This window comes from Malaclemys terrapin, chromosome 7 (assembly GCF_027887155.1).
Source record: "Malaclemys terrapin pileata isolate rMalTer1 chromosome 7, rMalTer1.hap1, whole genome shotgun sequence".
Classification (NCBI taxonomy): domain Eukaryota; kingdom Metazoa; phylum Chordata; order Testudines; family Emydidae; genus Malaclemys; species Malaclemys terrapin.
The window spans coordinates 19,572,413-19,589,164 of NC_071511.1; the positions used below are offsets into that span (position 1 = coordinate 19,572,413).

The 16,752-nt window shown below is 44.4% G+C and overlaps 1 protein-coding gene across 1 annotated transcript in view; it reads right to left on the bottom strand.

Annotated features, from left to right (window-relative positions):
• Positions 1-956: 956 nt before the first annotated feature.
• The window catches only part of C7H3orf20 (chromosome 7 C3orf20 homolog), a 52,881-nt gene continuing 37,085 nt past the window's right edge, over positions 957-16,752 (bottom strand). The window contains exons 13-15 of the mRNA XM_054033333.1: positions 15,767-15,909; positions 3,903-4,028; positions 957-1,089 (exon numbers count right to left, since the gene is read on the bottom strand). Of these exons, the coding sequence (XP_053889308.1) occupies positions 957-1,089; positions 3,903-4,028; positions 15,767-15,909 (402 nt within the window). The remainder of the gene's footprint in view (positions 1,090-3,902; positions 4,029-15,766; positions 15,910-16,752) is intronic.

Consider the following 16,752-nt stretch of genomic DNA (forward strand, 5'->3'; position numbering starts at 1 on the left):
CAAGGATTGAACTCACAACCGTGGGTTTAGCAGGCCAATGCTCAAACCACTGAGCAGATTCACTTCTGCTGGCAAAGGGATGTGAAATGTCCTCCTGACAGACACAGAGGCTGTTGCACTGGATAGGAATCCTACTTCAGGGGATGCGGCAGCTTTAAATTCTGACCAGAGCGCCACATGGCAGGAGCCCACTGGTTGGGGTTGCCTGGAGATGCACTAAGTATCTCTGCCAATGTGCCTTCATCCTGACCTGTATCAAACTCAGTTCTTTTCCAGTTGTGGGGTCACCCCCACAGCTCTGTCAAAATCCCTCTATCCCGACCTGCTTTATTCCTACTTATTTTGGAGAGTTCCCTTCTCACAACTCTGCCAGGGCACCTCAGTACTGCTCGCCAGCATCTCTTGTTTATCCCAGTCCTGGGCCTCTCCAGTCATATAGAACTGAGTGTACTATCACACTGGTTGCTGAAGTATTATCTAAACAGGCTGTTATCCTCTCCTTTTTGCTTCTTGCACCTTTACGTCAAGCCCTTGGAAATGCAGATACTCAAACCAGCTTACTGCAGAGATTCCTCTACGTTCCTGACTCACCTGGACTTGTTCAGCATCAGCCCATTCCCCTACCTCCATTGTAAAGACATTCTAGGATGTCTTTGGACACTGGTTAAAGCAGACACTTAGTTCACATGAATCCTCAATGATTTGGTTTCTCACTGGTTCTTCCGTCAAGCTGGAATTCTCCAAGCATTGTGCAATCACCGCCTTCTTTAAGTGAGGAAAACAAGACCAAGCAAACCAAGAAGCATTTGCTGGCTGCAATTTTATATTGAGATTTGAAAAGTAAATACTTCCTGTGACTAACAATCAAAATAGAACAGATTGGACAAAATGGCAGAGTAGGTTTAGAAAGATGTAGCTATGTCTATATCTCTGTATGAAGTAGACGCCTGGGGTGTCTATTTACTAGTGTCGCTTTTTTTTACGCTGTCTTTTGCTTGTGCTAACTGAGGTTTTTGGTTTTTCTTCTGCTTTTGCTGCTGCTGCTCTTGCATTGAAAAGATGCACTTCATGGCTGTCAAAGTCTTTAATCTAATAAGGAAAATACAGAGAGGGTAAAGGGGGTTGAGCTGTCTTGTAGTTTGAGGGAAGGTATCTATAAATCAGATCCTAAATATTTCATATGGGAAAAATAAAGCCGTGATAGGAAAAGCACAGTTCAGCAATATAAAGATATGATACCTATTAATACAGCCTCCTTAGAAATGGGCTAACTCATTTAAATGCCCAAGACAGTCCTAATTGTGTCTTATTTGACTTGACCCCACACTCCTACTCCACCCATTGGGGCTCTGATTAGAAAATAGGAAAAGACTAGATTAGTCTTACCTGTGAGGGTTGGAGCAAAGTGCACACAAACCAAATGAAAGCGGCAACATAAGGTTGACTTTAGCTCTCCGTTATACCAGAGAAACTCCTATCAAATCAATTAGTCCCATTTGAGGAGGAGTACATTAGTGTGAACTAGGGATGTGTACATTTGAGCCCACAGCATCCACATGGGGGAGTTACAGCGCAGCATTTTGGTGCATGCTGCTATTCACACCCTCATAGTCCAAACTGCAGGGCAGTGTAGACATGCCCTTAGAGCAGAATTCAGCCTCTAAAGTCTCATTTTAGGCTTTGATAGGCTCTGTGGGCTAAATTCTGTCCTTATGTATATTCATGGGCAGATTCCCATTGTGTCCAGTGGGAGATTCACAGGCATATGTCAGTGTGGAATCTGACAGAAATTTAGAGTTGGGAGAGGTCTACTGTGCGTTAGTATTCACCTATTCATCCAGAACCATTCTCTGGAGTGTACAGTCAATCGCTTTATCTAGGCTAGTTCTAAATGACTCAAGGGACGGAGTTTCTATCCCAGGCGGATTATCCTACAGTCTGAGACCTCACTGTGAGGACATTTTTACTAATAATCACCCTACATGTTATTTTTTCAGTTTCTTCCCACTGCTCCTCGTTAAATCCTAATGGGCCACTCTAAACAATTTCTCGCCCTTACCAAGGATTATGATGATTGCAAAAGTTCTACATATTTAGGGTGCCTAAAAGTTTAGACAACACCCCTCTAAAACTAAGATCTGCCATCTTGAACTCTACAGATGAGAGGGACGTTTCTCTAGACACACCACTTAACTTATTAAGGGCTTCAGAGGCACAAAATCAGATTCCCTTCTCCTCCTTATTGTGGAAACACTAAAAAAACTGTGTCATTAATTTAAAAATAATTAATTTGCAAGTGGCTTTTCACAAGAAAATGCAATTTTACTCCTTTTAGAAAAGCATGTTTTTTAATTCCCCAGGAGTGAATGTCCAGTCTGTCAGCCCTGTTTTAATACTGACTACCATAACATGACTGATGTAATCAGTATTGACTCACCGGAACAAGAAGATCTAAGGGTCCAACATCTAAGAGGTGATGTACCGGTCAGCTGAACTACAGGATCAAGTGGGCTCCTCCACTTCCGTGCAGGCTTTTCTCACCCACCCATAGCTTGGTAAATGCATCTCAATATCATGGCACATAGCCCACATAGCCCTTGTTGCAATCTTCAGATCTCTACACAGGTCTGCCAGTGTGCCTCATACCTGACCTGTTTTACCCCTTGTTAAGCCACTGCTGGGCCTCTTCTAAGCAGAACATATCATTTATGCTAAATGTTGAGGCAGTGAAATGATGGACAGATATGGAAATTATGATGAGACTGCAAATAAAACAAATTTTGGGTTGACTTGAATATGACTTGACAAAATCATAGTTATGGAAGCCACTGATGGAAAATTAATTTGGAACAGCAAGATAGCTCATCAGACCATCCAGCACCTTTTAAATAGTGGGGGGAAATTCATCAGCCATAACTGATCCCCACATCCATGCTGCCATCAGTACCAACTATCATAATTCTAGGGTGCTCATCATCATAGTATCTGAGATAATGCACTGGCCTAATGCACAAAATAATGTCTCCCTCCACTGGTTAGTTCTAGTGATTATGGAGTTTCCTACTATTTCACAGCTAGAAGGGTTCTCCTTTAGCTAACATGGTTGAAGCCCATGTTTAGGTGCTGAAAGTACCATGAAATCAATGAACCCAGTTCTTTGTGCAACGCAACCCCATTGACTTCAATGGGAGCAAGTGAGGGCATAATTGGGCCCAGTGGCAGAATACAGCTCTGTCCTTCCAAAGCTCTCATATGTATATGATGCCTCTCACAAGCAAATCTTCTGCTGACTTGAGGTCAGTTTTACAGTCACTGTGCTAAAGTCAGCATCTACCAAGAGGTATCACACAGTGGCATGAGATCCAAATGGAATCAGTGAGTGAAAGGTGAGGCAGAGGAGAGACCCTCATCTAGTCCCTCCTCAGTCCAAACAAGGAGTGTTTAAAAGTTCATCTTCATTAACATAGCAGTGCAGGCAGAAAAAAACAAATGGCATGTTTTCCTGAGGATCTCTGTGCATCACCAGATTCCCTACAGCACTTTTAAGGAAAGGTCAGATTACACAGAGTCACCTTTTCCATTAAGCTCACCACTCCCGCTGTAGCAAATTGTCTCCTGAGTGGAGAGCGAGAAAAACTAAAAAGACACCAATCCTTCCCTTAGCTTCTCCGTGCACCAATTTTAAAAAAAGATGTAGCTTACAATCAGGGTTAGAGAGGAACTAGCAGAAACCTCAGGAGGCCTGCAAAATAAGTCACTCCCATGCCTCTTCTTTCTCCAAAGACCAAGCCTTTGGTTTAAAAAAAGTCTTTAACAGAGGGCAGCTAATAGGGAACACCTGCAGATGTTTCAGCTAATTCCTGGCTTTTTAGGGGACAGCCTTCCCTGGGACAGCTACTTACATCTTTAGCTTTGAGCGGGGAGCGTCTTTCCTCTTGGGCACCAAGGAAGGCTCTTCACTAGTTGTCTCCACTGAATCTTGTTGGCTCTTCAATTTGTCCTGGTCAGGGTCCTCCACAGGGATAGCACTGCAGAGACAAAAAGAACTGCATTTGGCACTGCTGACTAGCATTTCAAGAGCATGTTTGGCATTGCCAGTGGAGGGCCAGAACCAGATGTCCAGACCTGAACACAGAAAGTCTAGGGAAAAGCCAGGAGCAGAATCCAGAGTCTGCTGCCTTGACCACAAGATCATCATCTTACATCCTGAAGAATGAGATTTTATAACTGTTATTACCTAAGCCTAAACAGCCACCAAATATTGGATCTAAAATTATCTAGCCCTTTTTTGAATTCCATCAATAGCCAAATGGAAAGGGGCAAGATGGTCTAGTAGACAGGACACTGGACTGGAAGTCAGGAGATCTGAATTTTATTCCCAGCTCTATCACTGACTAGCTGTGTGATCTCGGGCAAGTCACGTCACCTCTCTCTGAGTCTGTTTCCTATCCCACCCTTTGTCTGTCTTGTCTATTTGGACTGTAAGCAACTTGGGACAGGGATTATGTCTTACTCTGTGTTTGTACAACACACAGGGACCCTGATCTCAGTTGAGGCCTGCAGATGTTACTATAATATAAACGGTAGCAGTAAAATTCAGAGTTAGTGTGTCCACGTACACACCATTTACTCCAGCGTTGTTCTTGTTGCACCCAGTTACACCAGTTCTGAATCTTGCCCACTCTCTATCTGGTTTCTATAAAAGTGAGGGAGACTAAATCCCTGCCAATTGGTTAAACAAAACTGGGCCTCACCATGGAAAATGGCAAAAATTTGCTGCGTCAAATCGAAAGGGGGAAAAGAAAGCTTTTGTCCACGTTGATTTTGCCTTGTTCCCAGTGAAGCACTGGTGGAAATGATCCAAAGTTTGTCCTGAATGCTCACACAGCTCTGAGTGGAATCATGCCTCAGAATAAACATATGGTCTTTAAATGCGACATTATTTAAAACAAAGCCAAACACACAGTTCCTTATCATCACTCCTTGCAAGCTGGAACTAAAACCTTCCCATCCATTTCTAATTCCCTCCAGAAGCTCACAGAGGCTTGTGAGGGAGGCACCGTCGTTCTGTGGATAGTGCACACAGTGCCTGAAGATTTGGGTCCTATTCCCAGCTGTGCCACTACCTCACCGTATTAGCAAAGGTAAACCTCTCTGAACACCTGTAAAATGGAGACAGTTATGTTTATTCATCCTTGTAAGGCACCTTCAGATCTGTGCTGATAAGGAGGTCTGCTTATAAGTGCTAGACTTTAGTTCATTTTTGCAGCGTGACTCATGAGAACTAAGCCAGGGCCAGTGGTTTGTGGTCAGAGGGCTACTGCGGTGTGGTGTAGATTTTAGGACTGGGTAACTGGCACTGTTTATAGAAAAGAGAGCATTGGGAGGTGGGGGCAGGAAATCACATGCAAGAATCAAAGAGAACAAGGTGAGACAAAAGTCAAGTTTGGGGCTCATTGAGCTTAACAATTTCCCTTCAAAATGCATTTTTCCTAACTAGTTCTTTATACCCTTCCTAGCCCCCAGATAAAGCAGCACTTGCTTTACAAGAAACCGAATTTCCAGAAGGCTGCTAAAGGGTGAAGTGAATAGTGAAACTTCATTACACTAAATGGGGCTGATAGCTTTTGTGTAATGAAGGGATGAGCAGAGTCCATTATGAAATCCACCTGTGATCACATTCTCTTGTTAAGGGAGAATGCATACCTGCAATTCCCATCTAATAGTGTCTTACTTTGTGTCGTTTATTTTTCCTAGCTAAATTAATTCATAAGCCTTATTACTCACAATCCCAGCAGGTTCCTGATGTACTATTTAGCACTAGTACTTGAAACAGACCATCTGGATCAGAGGCAACAAACTTTGCCCAAGTAAAGACTGCACGGACAACGCCTCGTAGGCAGCACCCCTGTATCAGCAATTAGACTGGCCGTGCTACAGGCTTTCACAGGTCTTAGTTCTGTTGTCCATGATCTGGACACTCGCTGTAGTTTACCCAAACCATTTGTAGCTAAACACAAACCATTAAAAAATATGCTATGGTACATATGGACAGTCACAGACCCATGCACACGTGAACCCTCTTTATAGGGTGAAATCATCAGGAATTTTAAATGGGTGCATAACGGCCTAAAACAGTGGAAACAATGTGTTTCCATTGGCTGGAGGCAGGGGAAGGGGAGCAAAGCAGCAGAGAACCTATTTGGGAAACAGTACGCCCACCTTGCATGCTGGGAAAGTTATAGCCATGGTGTCTCCTTCCAGGGAAATGGAGGCAGGGTTGGGGCGGGAGAAATGAATGAGAAATGGCCACATGGTCCAAAGACAATATGGATCTACCTTATGGAGGGGACAGGCGAGAACTGCACCCATGCCTATGTAGCGTATAATCTTCGCAGGGCAGGAAATGGAGTCATTTGCATCTCTGAAGTATCACACTCTCAGTATTAGCCTCCCATAGCCCTAACATCCAGCACCAGCCATCAGTGAGCTGCCTGGACACATATACCAGGCCCTATGGTCGACATTGGGCTGAGGATCCACCCCTTCAGCTCTGCTGCGCTTTAGCACATTTCACTTTAACTGGGGTTTGCTCAGTTTTTCAGGATAGGGCTCACAGAGAAGTAATTTTTTATCCCCACAGAAGACTTACGTGGTAGGCAGAGGTCTCATTCAGCTATAAGTAGATGTCTGTACACTGTAATGCATTGAAATAAGTCAGGGGCTTTCATTCTACTTTGCTACAAGTGGAGTTTCGCTTTACCCAAGGTCACAGAGACCCATCTAGCTGCGGTTTTTCTAAGACACCTGTCACCGTGGTATCACCTCAGCACATATATAGACAGATTCTGGCGTATGGAGCAAGAGAGAAGGACTGCAGAGTTGCAACTGGAATTGATGAGGAAAACATGTCAAAGGAGACTCTCTATCACATTTGGAGAGCTAGACGCTAGCAAAGCGCCCTCAGTATATAACATCATATCAATGGCTGCAGCTATATAATACAATAGCAGTGCCAAGGGGGACACTGCTGTCCAAGTTAGAAGCTGGAATCTCGCTATGTCAAGCCGGGTCAGAACCTGCATCGGCACTAAATGAAGGAATGCAGAGTGACCCTGCAACACAGACGACAGCAGGAGTCATTGCATCCCTCAGCTGGATGCACGTCCTTTGAGAGGCATCCCAATCAGCCTGCTTTATGAGATCCTCGGGAGGAAGATATTGAAAGTTTAGTCCCATTTTGCAGTGACCTGATATAGTTATCACATGCTGTTTTGCAGGCTAGATTGTGGAAAATCACAGCTTGGTGGAGGATCTCTAACATTAAGGGTGGAAATGCTTTGGGCTTTATTTTTCACTACTTGCCTCATTTTATCTTGGCTTGTTCCTGTTAAAACAAAATGAGATTGCTCGTTGAAGTATCCATAAAGGGACTTACAGCTCAAGCAACAGAATTTGCTGCTCTCCAAGAAGAGCCAGCAGTCCACAGGTGAGACCATGGCTTGGAGCTGCTGCCCTTTCTGATCAAGAGTTAATAGCTTCAATGTCCACTGCTCCAGCTGCCATGGCCTGTTATTTAGATACTGATGGTATCTTGGGCATAATGTAATGAGATGCTTAGCCGTGGCGATTCCTGTCAACATGGGCATGGTTAACCTGAGTCCCAGGTTGGGGAAAATGTATTCACACGGGCTTTAGGGTTTTGTTGTCATCTTCCTGTGCAACAGGGGTGTAGGTGGGTATACGCCATAGATACCACCATCGAATAAAACCTCTAATTTCCCAGAAGAACAATATTTTGTATTGCAACTGGCAGGTTTTTCATTATTCTTGTCAGAATTTTTATTAACATTAGTATTGGGTCTTTCCAGCTAACTGCACCGACTGTGTCAATGATCATATTGTGTGCGAGGGAGACTGTCCCTCGGGAGACTGATGGGGATAGTGCAAAGAGAAGGTTGATGGATCAGCAAGTCTGATACACATTTTGAATGGTCAGCTGTAACCCTGCTTTCAGAGCACTGGACAGAGGCTGCCCATTTGGCTCAGACAGGCACATTCTATATGACCTGTTTATTACCAATGCCAGAGTGCATGGAGCAATTAGAAGTCTTTTACATCTTCTTTTTCTGTTCCTTCTAACAATGTCCACATTATTCCGAAGTTGGAGGCACTGTGATTGAGAGGTGAAGACAAAGGACTGGGAGACAGAAAATCTAGGCTTCGTTCACAGATTTGCCCCTGACTGGGCTTGGGAAAGTCACTTGATAATAGAACTGGTTGGAAATACTGGAGGGGGGGTCAGTTCTGCTGAAATGTTGAATTTTTGGCCCAAAATCAAAAACCGAAATCTTTCAGATGAAAAATGAAATATTGAGTGTGGAAATGCAGCTGCTGTGTCTCATGGGAGTTATAGTTTGCGTGTTCCATGCTTCCATTCTCCTCTATAGACCAGGCTCCCTGATCAGACTCCATCTCTCACCATGAATCACACCCTTCGCTCGAGGGAAGGCAGTACATGCAGTAAGGCCCATGGCCACAGTGCATCACAGAAGACGAAGTTTAGCTGAAGAGTTCAGCCCATGAAGGAGAACAGGGACATGTTGCAACTAAACTCCATTCAATTTTCAGCCAAAAACAACACACTTTTCAGTTTTGGGGCACCAGTTTGATGAAAAAAATCAAACATTTCCAGAGAAAGGTGACACTTCACCAAAAGGTTCATTCTGTCAAAAACCAAATTTTCCTTTTAAAAAACAGTTTTGACAGAACATTTTTGACCAGCCATACTTAATCTCTTTACACTGCAGTTTCTCTGAAGAATGGAGATGACACTTTCCCACTGTAGTAAAGTGCTTTGAAAGTCATGAATGAAAAGCATCCTATAAAGTGTTATAAAGCTGAGGAAATCCTTCATGCCAGCATAGACTCTTGCCATCTGGTATTTGCCTGAGCAAGAAATTGCTCTGTGGTTACATACTATGGGAGAGGATTTCCTGTGGTTTTAAGCACTAAGATCAGTCAGAACTCAAGTTCTCTGAAGACCTGGATTCAGTTTTCAGTGGGCTGTGCTTTTCAGGGAATATTCTCATAAAATTAATGCTTGAAGTAACATCATTCTCAGGATTCTCATGCATGGTGCTTTGAAAGTTTCCTCCAGAACACTGAAGAATGGAAGCACCAGGAAAGAAATGCAATACGAAAATGAATGTCAGAAGAAAAGAAAAGCTGGGATCAAATCAACATTGGCTTTATCCAAGAGCCTTTAAAAAGCAGAAATTGTTTTGGTTTGATTTTGGGGGATGTCAGAAAGTTTCACCCCAATGTATATGGAGGGCTAGTCAAACTTCCAACAACAAGAACAAAGCTCCAAATGACCCGCCTATGGACATGATTTTCAGTCAGTTTCCTTTGTTCCCTCCATTACTTGCTTTAATTTGAAAGCATTTTAACTATTAGCAAAGTTCTAGCCTGTGTCACCGCACTCAATTATTCACAGCAATGGACAGAGACATTGACGGACTGCACAGGCATTAATGCAGTTTAGGACTGGGGGCGCCTGGCTCTTTGATAATTTATTACAGCCGATTATGCAGACCAGCAGAAACTCAGGGACTTTACTTACGATAAATGTGCAATGCATAATCCATCACTACCTGAAACATTAACTGGATAACCCAGTTCCTTAGTCTCGGTGGGATTTAAGGCGCCAGTGGTTGCCTGACACACAGTCTTGTACTGTTTTCTGCATACCCTCTCCTGAGATAAATTTCACTGTAGGTGCATTCAATGCAATAGCAACACTATTGCAATATTATTAGTGCTAATAAAAAATAATAGCAATAGCACTGAGAAACAGCAGGGACCTCAGACTCTTAAAGCAGCTGAGCAAATCTTATGACTTCTGCATATTTTGCTGCTGTCATGTTGAGCCTTTAAAATATATACTACAAAATGGGCAGTACTCTAGGAAGCTCAAGTCTGTCTTAGATTGTCTATTTGTCTTATGACAAAGCCATTATGTATTCACCTTCCTCTTACTTCCACTCTTTGACTTGTTTCAACAAGAAAAATATTGATCACTTGCTATGACTTCTTAGGAATCCAAGCGGGTGGGGTGGGATATGGACCTGTCTTTAAATGTTTCATAAACAGTTGGGCTACCTCTGACCTTTCCTGAAAACTCAGTGCCAGAGATTTGTCTCACTGACCTTCAGACTGACAGGTTTTCTTTTTTTTTGCTACTTTCTAGCATTCCTTTTCTATGTTGAATGCATCCTATTATACAAGCCTTCAGCTTATTTTCCTGCCCACTCCCCAGGCAATTCGCAATGGCACGCACAGAAGAGAACACAGCTGTGGTAATTTCCCGTTACTGGCTGAACTTGGTAGCATGGTTCTGTTTTCTTGTTTGTTTTTTAAAAATACACCACCACTAACCTGCGTTAAATCCTTGGTAGACTCCAGCCATTGACTGCAGCCCTTGTTCTCTTCTTGTCTATGACAAGTCATTTTCTAATTATTATGTTCATGTAAAACTTGATGGCCCTGACCTCTCCCCTTCTGCACGGTCCTACATCTCCAATTACTCCCACTCCCAAGTCAACTTCAGCACAACTGGAACTGAACTCCTCCACTGTCTGCTTTCTCCATCACCAAATGTGCCATTCTCCTCATTACCCATGTTTGGAAGGGCACTGCTATCAGACTTAGCCCTGTTCATCTCCCTCGCACCTCTAGGCTGTCGCCAAACCCTATTCGTTCTTCCACTGCAGCATCTAGCCAAGCTGTGCTTTCTTCTCCAGTCTGACAGCTAAAAGACTTGCCATTTACTGAGCCCTCCTCCCTGTCTCATCTGCGCCTGCTGTAGTCTCTAGGGGTCCACAGCTGAGGCAGGAGGGAAGAATTTTGCCTTATATTTATACATTTTCCACACTACAGATTCCTGGCTTCAGACCAGCAGAAGGGAAGGTGGAAACCCTTAGAAACAAACAGTTGATCCTCATTCCCGTTTTTGTGAGCCAATATATTTATGACCATGGGAGGGGTTGGGTGAGGAGGAGCCACATTCCACCTCATTCTCCCACCCGTCCTTCCTCCCCATTCGGCACGTTCTGCAGGGAGAATGAATGCTTGCAGCCCCGACGCAATGTTTCTCTGCTTCCTCCCTTATCTCGACCTCATCCGTCAGTCCGAGTGTAAGATCACGGACAAGCCCCGGTGACGTAAAATGGCTTCCTGATTCCTAAACTCTGCCGTCCCCGTCGCACGGAGACATCTTGTTATCAGCATGCTACTGCCCCACTCCAAGAGGATGCGTGCTGAAACATGGGGCTGTCTGGGGCTCTGTAGCGTTCTGCCCCGGGGCTGTGTCAAACACTGTACAGTCTGAAATACAGCAAACATCGCTACTGTGGGTCACTCCCTGGGACACAACAGCCCCCAGATATACCTGAGTCTTGTGCCATCATTGTGCCTTCTGCACAGACCCCACCCCGCAGACATCTGAGTCTCATCGCACTTGGTTAGTGCCTGGCTGTGATCTAAAAGTCCGTCCAGATGATGTTCCTCTACCATCTTTTTAATCCAATTTAATCTATCCTGTGCCTTTATTTTAAGACTACCGGGATGGCCCTCCATTTCCCTCCACAGTGCGCACAACCTCACATGTAAGCTCCCAAATCCATTCCAAATGCACAAGGGCTGGGAGCACACTCAGTCCCAGAGGAGAAATGGGGCCAAATCTATCCCAGGTTTAGGTCCGTTGACATTAATGGAAATGGAGCAGGGATGGATTTGGGACCCGAGTGCTTTGTGTTACTCTTGACTGACCATCATCCCCACCCCCAAGTCATATAGCCAAGCAGCACGGACTGGCTCCAGAGTTGGCTGCACTGAGCTCTCCTCCTCTAGAAAGGGGGTTTGCAGAATGTGTATGCTTTGGGCCAGCACCTTTCCTCATGGCTCTGAGAATGCATTTTATTAAACCAATGGGAATTTTGCTTGGAGCAAGGACTGAATAAAATATCTGGCCCTCAAATTTTAGTACAGATCAGAAATATAAGATGCTAAGAAAGAAGATGAACAACAAAGAAAGAGAGCACATGCACTGACCTTTTCAGTGTCTTAAAGGGAACCTGCAGTTATAGAGGTTTCAGTTACCTTAGCCCTTCAAAGGCATACATTTCCTGCAAGCAAACCACTAGTGCCCAGCAGTGAAAGGGTCAACCACCCTTGCTGTATCCATCCACTACACTGAGACAGGTTCCAGTACACAGTGTAGTCTGTGTTTCCTATCCAAGAGCAGCAAGATTAAAGTGAAAAAGAAAACAAGTTAACACTGTTCCTGGATATTTTTGCTACCCATATTACAGCCACATTAAAAATAACTTCGGCCTCCATGGACATGACGGCAGAGAACGTTACATACCACAGGAACGAACAGGCATTAGTCAGCGGTGAGGAAGGGTTACTGTAAGAGACTGCAAATGAGCTCATACCCTTCCTATATAATACGTGCAGCTAAGGATTTTCTCATCTGGCCTAATAAACTCCCAACACCCAGCACCAATTAACCCTTTGGATGCTAGATGTGCTCTTTGGGGCACACAGTTTACCATAGTGCAGCGATTGTGGATGGATCTGGGCACGTACCTCTCATTGCTAGTTTACAGACCAATGCCCGCTGCATGTACAACATGAGATATTCCCTTGAAGCACTGGAAAGAAATTTATTTGGAGTTACCTATTTTAAATAACAGCTAATGTGTAATGCTTTTCCTCTGGGATCTGTAAGGGCTTTACAAAGGTGATTCAGCATTATTGTCCTCATTTTACACATGGGGAGGTCTAAGGGATTTTATGGAGCAGAACTCTCACCGAAAGGAATTGGGTGCCTAAATCAATTAGGTGCTTTTGAAAATCTACCCGGTGACTTGCCCAGGGTCACACATCAAGATAGTGGCAGAGTGGGAAATAATATTGATATCTCTGCACTGCCAATATAGGTCCTATCCGTTGGGCCATGCTGGCTCCATGTTCAAGTAGGCTGTTACCTTTTGAATATTGTGTTTATTTGATTCATTTGTATATTTATTTCTTGATTGTATATTTCATTTATTTTATTTTACTTATAGCCGAGCTGTGGTTTTGATTTGCCTAGTGCACCCTTTGTGCATCCATTTAATTGGATTTAGAATGGGATTTTCAAAAGTATCCATGTGCACACTATAATCAGAGGTGTGACTGCAGCATGTATAGACATTCACTTTGGAAGTGAATTCAGATAAACTGAATTAAGGCCACTTTAATTTGGAATAACAGCATCCGCACAAGAGCTTAATGCGGTTTGACTAGCCCACTTCAAATTCACACCTTTAGTTGATCTGGATTAACTTTCTTGGATGTCCCCCTGTAGACAAACCCTGACTCAGGGTTTCTCAAATCTCATTGAAAATCAGATTGATAGCTGCTTGAGTACATAGCCAGGGTCCTAGGCAGTCTTGTGCAGCCCCTGCTGCCCTGGCTTCACTGCTATTGTTTGCTAGATTAAAGTGACCTCTGGATATTTCTATGCCCGTGGGCAGGGCCAGCTCCAGCTTTTTTGCTGTCCCAAGTGGCGAAGCGAAAAAAAAAAAAAAAAGATAGAGCTGACCGGTGGCACTTCGGTGGCAGCTCAATCGTGCCACTCCATTCTTCTTCTCTCCCTCTCTTCCTCTTCAGTGGCACTTCGGCAGCAGCTCAAAGAGGAAGAGAGGGACTGAGGGACCCGCCGCCGAATTGCCGCTGAAGACCCGGACGTGGTGCCCCTTTCCATTGGCCGCCCCAAGCACCTGCTTCCTGCGCTGGTGCCTGGAGCCGGCCCTGCCTGTGGGGTGGGAGAAGGGGAGCAGGATTTGCCTCTAAAATCAAAGGGGCTCAGAGTGGGGAAATCCTTCCATGCGCCCGGCTTGTAGACACTGAAGTCAAGATACTCAATAGCATAACCCAAACCTTTGAGTCAGGTCCCGGAGCTCAGACTCCAGCCTTGCTATAAAACAGAGGAGAAGAGTGTTGATACTGAAGCACCCTCAAAGGCCTGGACTGTGCTTGAGGGGGAGAGGGAGGGGGAGAGGGAGGGGGAGGGAAGTAGGTTCCCATCCTGCCTGTATAACTGGCTTTGAATTTTAAGTGATAAAACTGCCATTTCCTTGGCATCTAATATGTTATGTAAATTGGCCAAACAAGCACACACCTGATGCAGCTTGCGTGTGCCAGGCAGTTCCCTTGGGACCTCTGTGGACCACTAAAACACCATGGCTAGAGCACAGAGGCCGGAGTGGTGCAGTGAAGTATATAACTGCCTGCTGGTTACAATTTAAGGGCTATATATTCTTCATATATAAAGGGAAATGAATGTGAAAATATATGCATAGTAGTAAATGTCTCAAGGTGACTCCAATGAATGCATCTCCCTACCTAAGACTAGGTCTACACTATGGGGGAGGGGGGGTTGACCTAAGATACGCAACTTCAGCTATGCGAATAGCGTAGCTGAAGTTGCGTATTTTAGGTCGACTTACCTGGCTGTGAGGACGGCGGTGAGTCGACTGCTGCCGCTCCCCCGCTGACTCCACTTCCGCCTCTCGCTGCGGTGGAGTTCCGGAGTCGACGGCAGAGCGATCGGGGATCAATTTTATTGCGTCTACACTAGACGCGATAAACCGATCCCCGATAGATCGATCGCTATCCACCGATCCGGCGGGTAGTGATGACGTGCCCTAAGAGATACAGCCTAAAGTATGGGAGAGTTTAAGGTTTGTCTACACAGGGAATTATTTGGGAATATCCATTCCTGAATAACTCCTTGTGTGGATGCTCTTATTCTGGAACAAGAGTGCCTTATTCCAAATCAGTTTAATTCAGAATACTTCTGGAATAAGGGCATCCACACATGGAGTTAATCCAGAATAATTATTTTGCTTTAAATTCACACCCTACCTTAATGTGAATTAAATTCTCACTGTAGACATGCCCTACTACCTGTGGTATAGTTCAGCTATGTCTCTGAACTGCAAGGGGATATGATGTAGCTCCCAGCGGAATAGTGGCGGGCCATTAAAAACTGCAGTTTGACTCCCAGCAGTAACTAAATTGAACAGATTCCCATTCCAAAGATAAGAAAACCCGCAAATACCAGAATAAAGGTGAACACCTCAGTGTGGCAAAAGATCCATGTCTCGATGGCAGGCATAGCAGAGTAAGGGGTTGTTGAAATCTCAGGCAGTCAAGATGGAGATGTTCAGTTGTGGTTAAATTCTCAAATTGGCTTTGAAAAGCTCAACCCAAATTTGTAAGACAGCCCACTGATTTCATTAATTGAAATGTAACAGCATGGCGGCATCTCCTCCACATCTCTCAACAGCATCCTTCCCAGTACATGCTAGGCCAGACCTTAGGGAGTTGTGTCCGAGCTCTGGGCATGCCCACGCAGTAGGGGTGATCGGTAAAGCTCTTAGTTATGCCTCTGTCTATCAAGTCACAGTGCTCTGAATTAAGGAGCTTCCAAGAACACATGAGGGAACAATATCCCACTTGGTCTTACTTTTTTTCTTCCATTATTTTTTCCGTTTACGCTGTTTATTCACTGGAATGGCTGATAATGACTTTATCAACGCGCCCACGCTCCTTTTCACAGCCCCCTCGATTTCTCCTAGTTAGCCAGGTTCATGTCACAAACAGACCTCAGTGTGACATGGGGCCCCCTTCCCCGCACTTCCTGCTTTACCTAAATTTGAAACTCTCTGGCAGGAAGTGACCCATCTTGCAGTCTAGGCGAGCTTGGCCGATCTGCTTCAGCAGGTCCTTCTTGCTGCAGCCATATCCGTTGAAAACACAGCCCCCAAAGAGCAGCTTCCCTCCAGCGTACATCTGTTGACAAACAGGCAGGAAGAAGAAAGAGGAAAAAAAAATGCTTTGCCATAAAAAAAAAAAATAAAACCAAGCGTGAAAGGTTGGGCCAAATGGCTTCCCTTTCCTGTTTTGCACAGGACTCTTAGATGTTTTCACCCAGTGGTTAGGGGCTCTGAGTGCTGCAAACACACTTTCTGCCTTCAGAGCAGTTAACACCATCAGTGCTGACTAGAATTCAACTTACTTTTGGAGTGGAAAAGTATGGGACTGTCCTCCACACTGTGAAAGCACTTTTGCCGGCAATGTCTCTGTGAAACCGCTGGACATTAGTGATAGCTAGACACTACACAGTACTTTAGGAATAGTGTAGGGTAGATTGGATGAGATCGTAACATACATATGGCTGCATGAATTCTGGAGCTATTCAAGATCGGAGAGCTGTGCAGTTTGGTGATTTCCCTTCTCAGGAGTTTTTTGGGGAAAAATACTGTAGGTTCTGATTTGTGGTAGGTTTACACCCCATGAGTTTTGTTTGAGCCAATCTCAAATCTCAAAGCATTCCCTCTTCTTCCTCTGGAATAACTGTTGTAAGCATCACAGAGGCTGGAGGACAGGATGTCTGAGCAATTAATAGACGTGTGCATGCAAATGTGAAGCTGGTGATGTGAGTGTGTCAATACAGGACAACTTTTTTCCATTTGCATGCCTCACTTTACTTATAAGTGCTGGTTAGGAATAGAAACAGAAGCATGAAAATTCAAGATGGATGCTGTTTATATGATATCAAGTGCCTCTTAGCCCTTTTTTCTTGAGACCTAAAGCCTAATCTTACAGATCAGAGGCTCAAGGAAGCACTAGAGT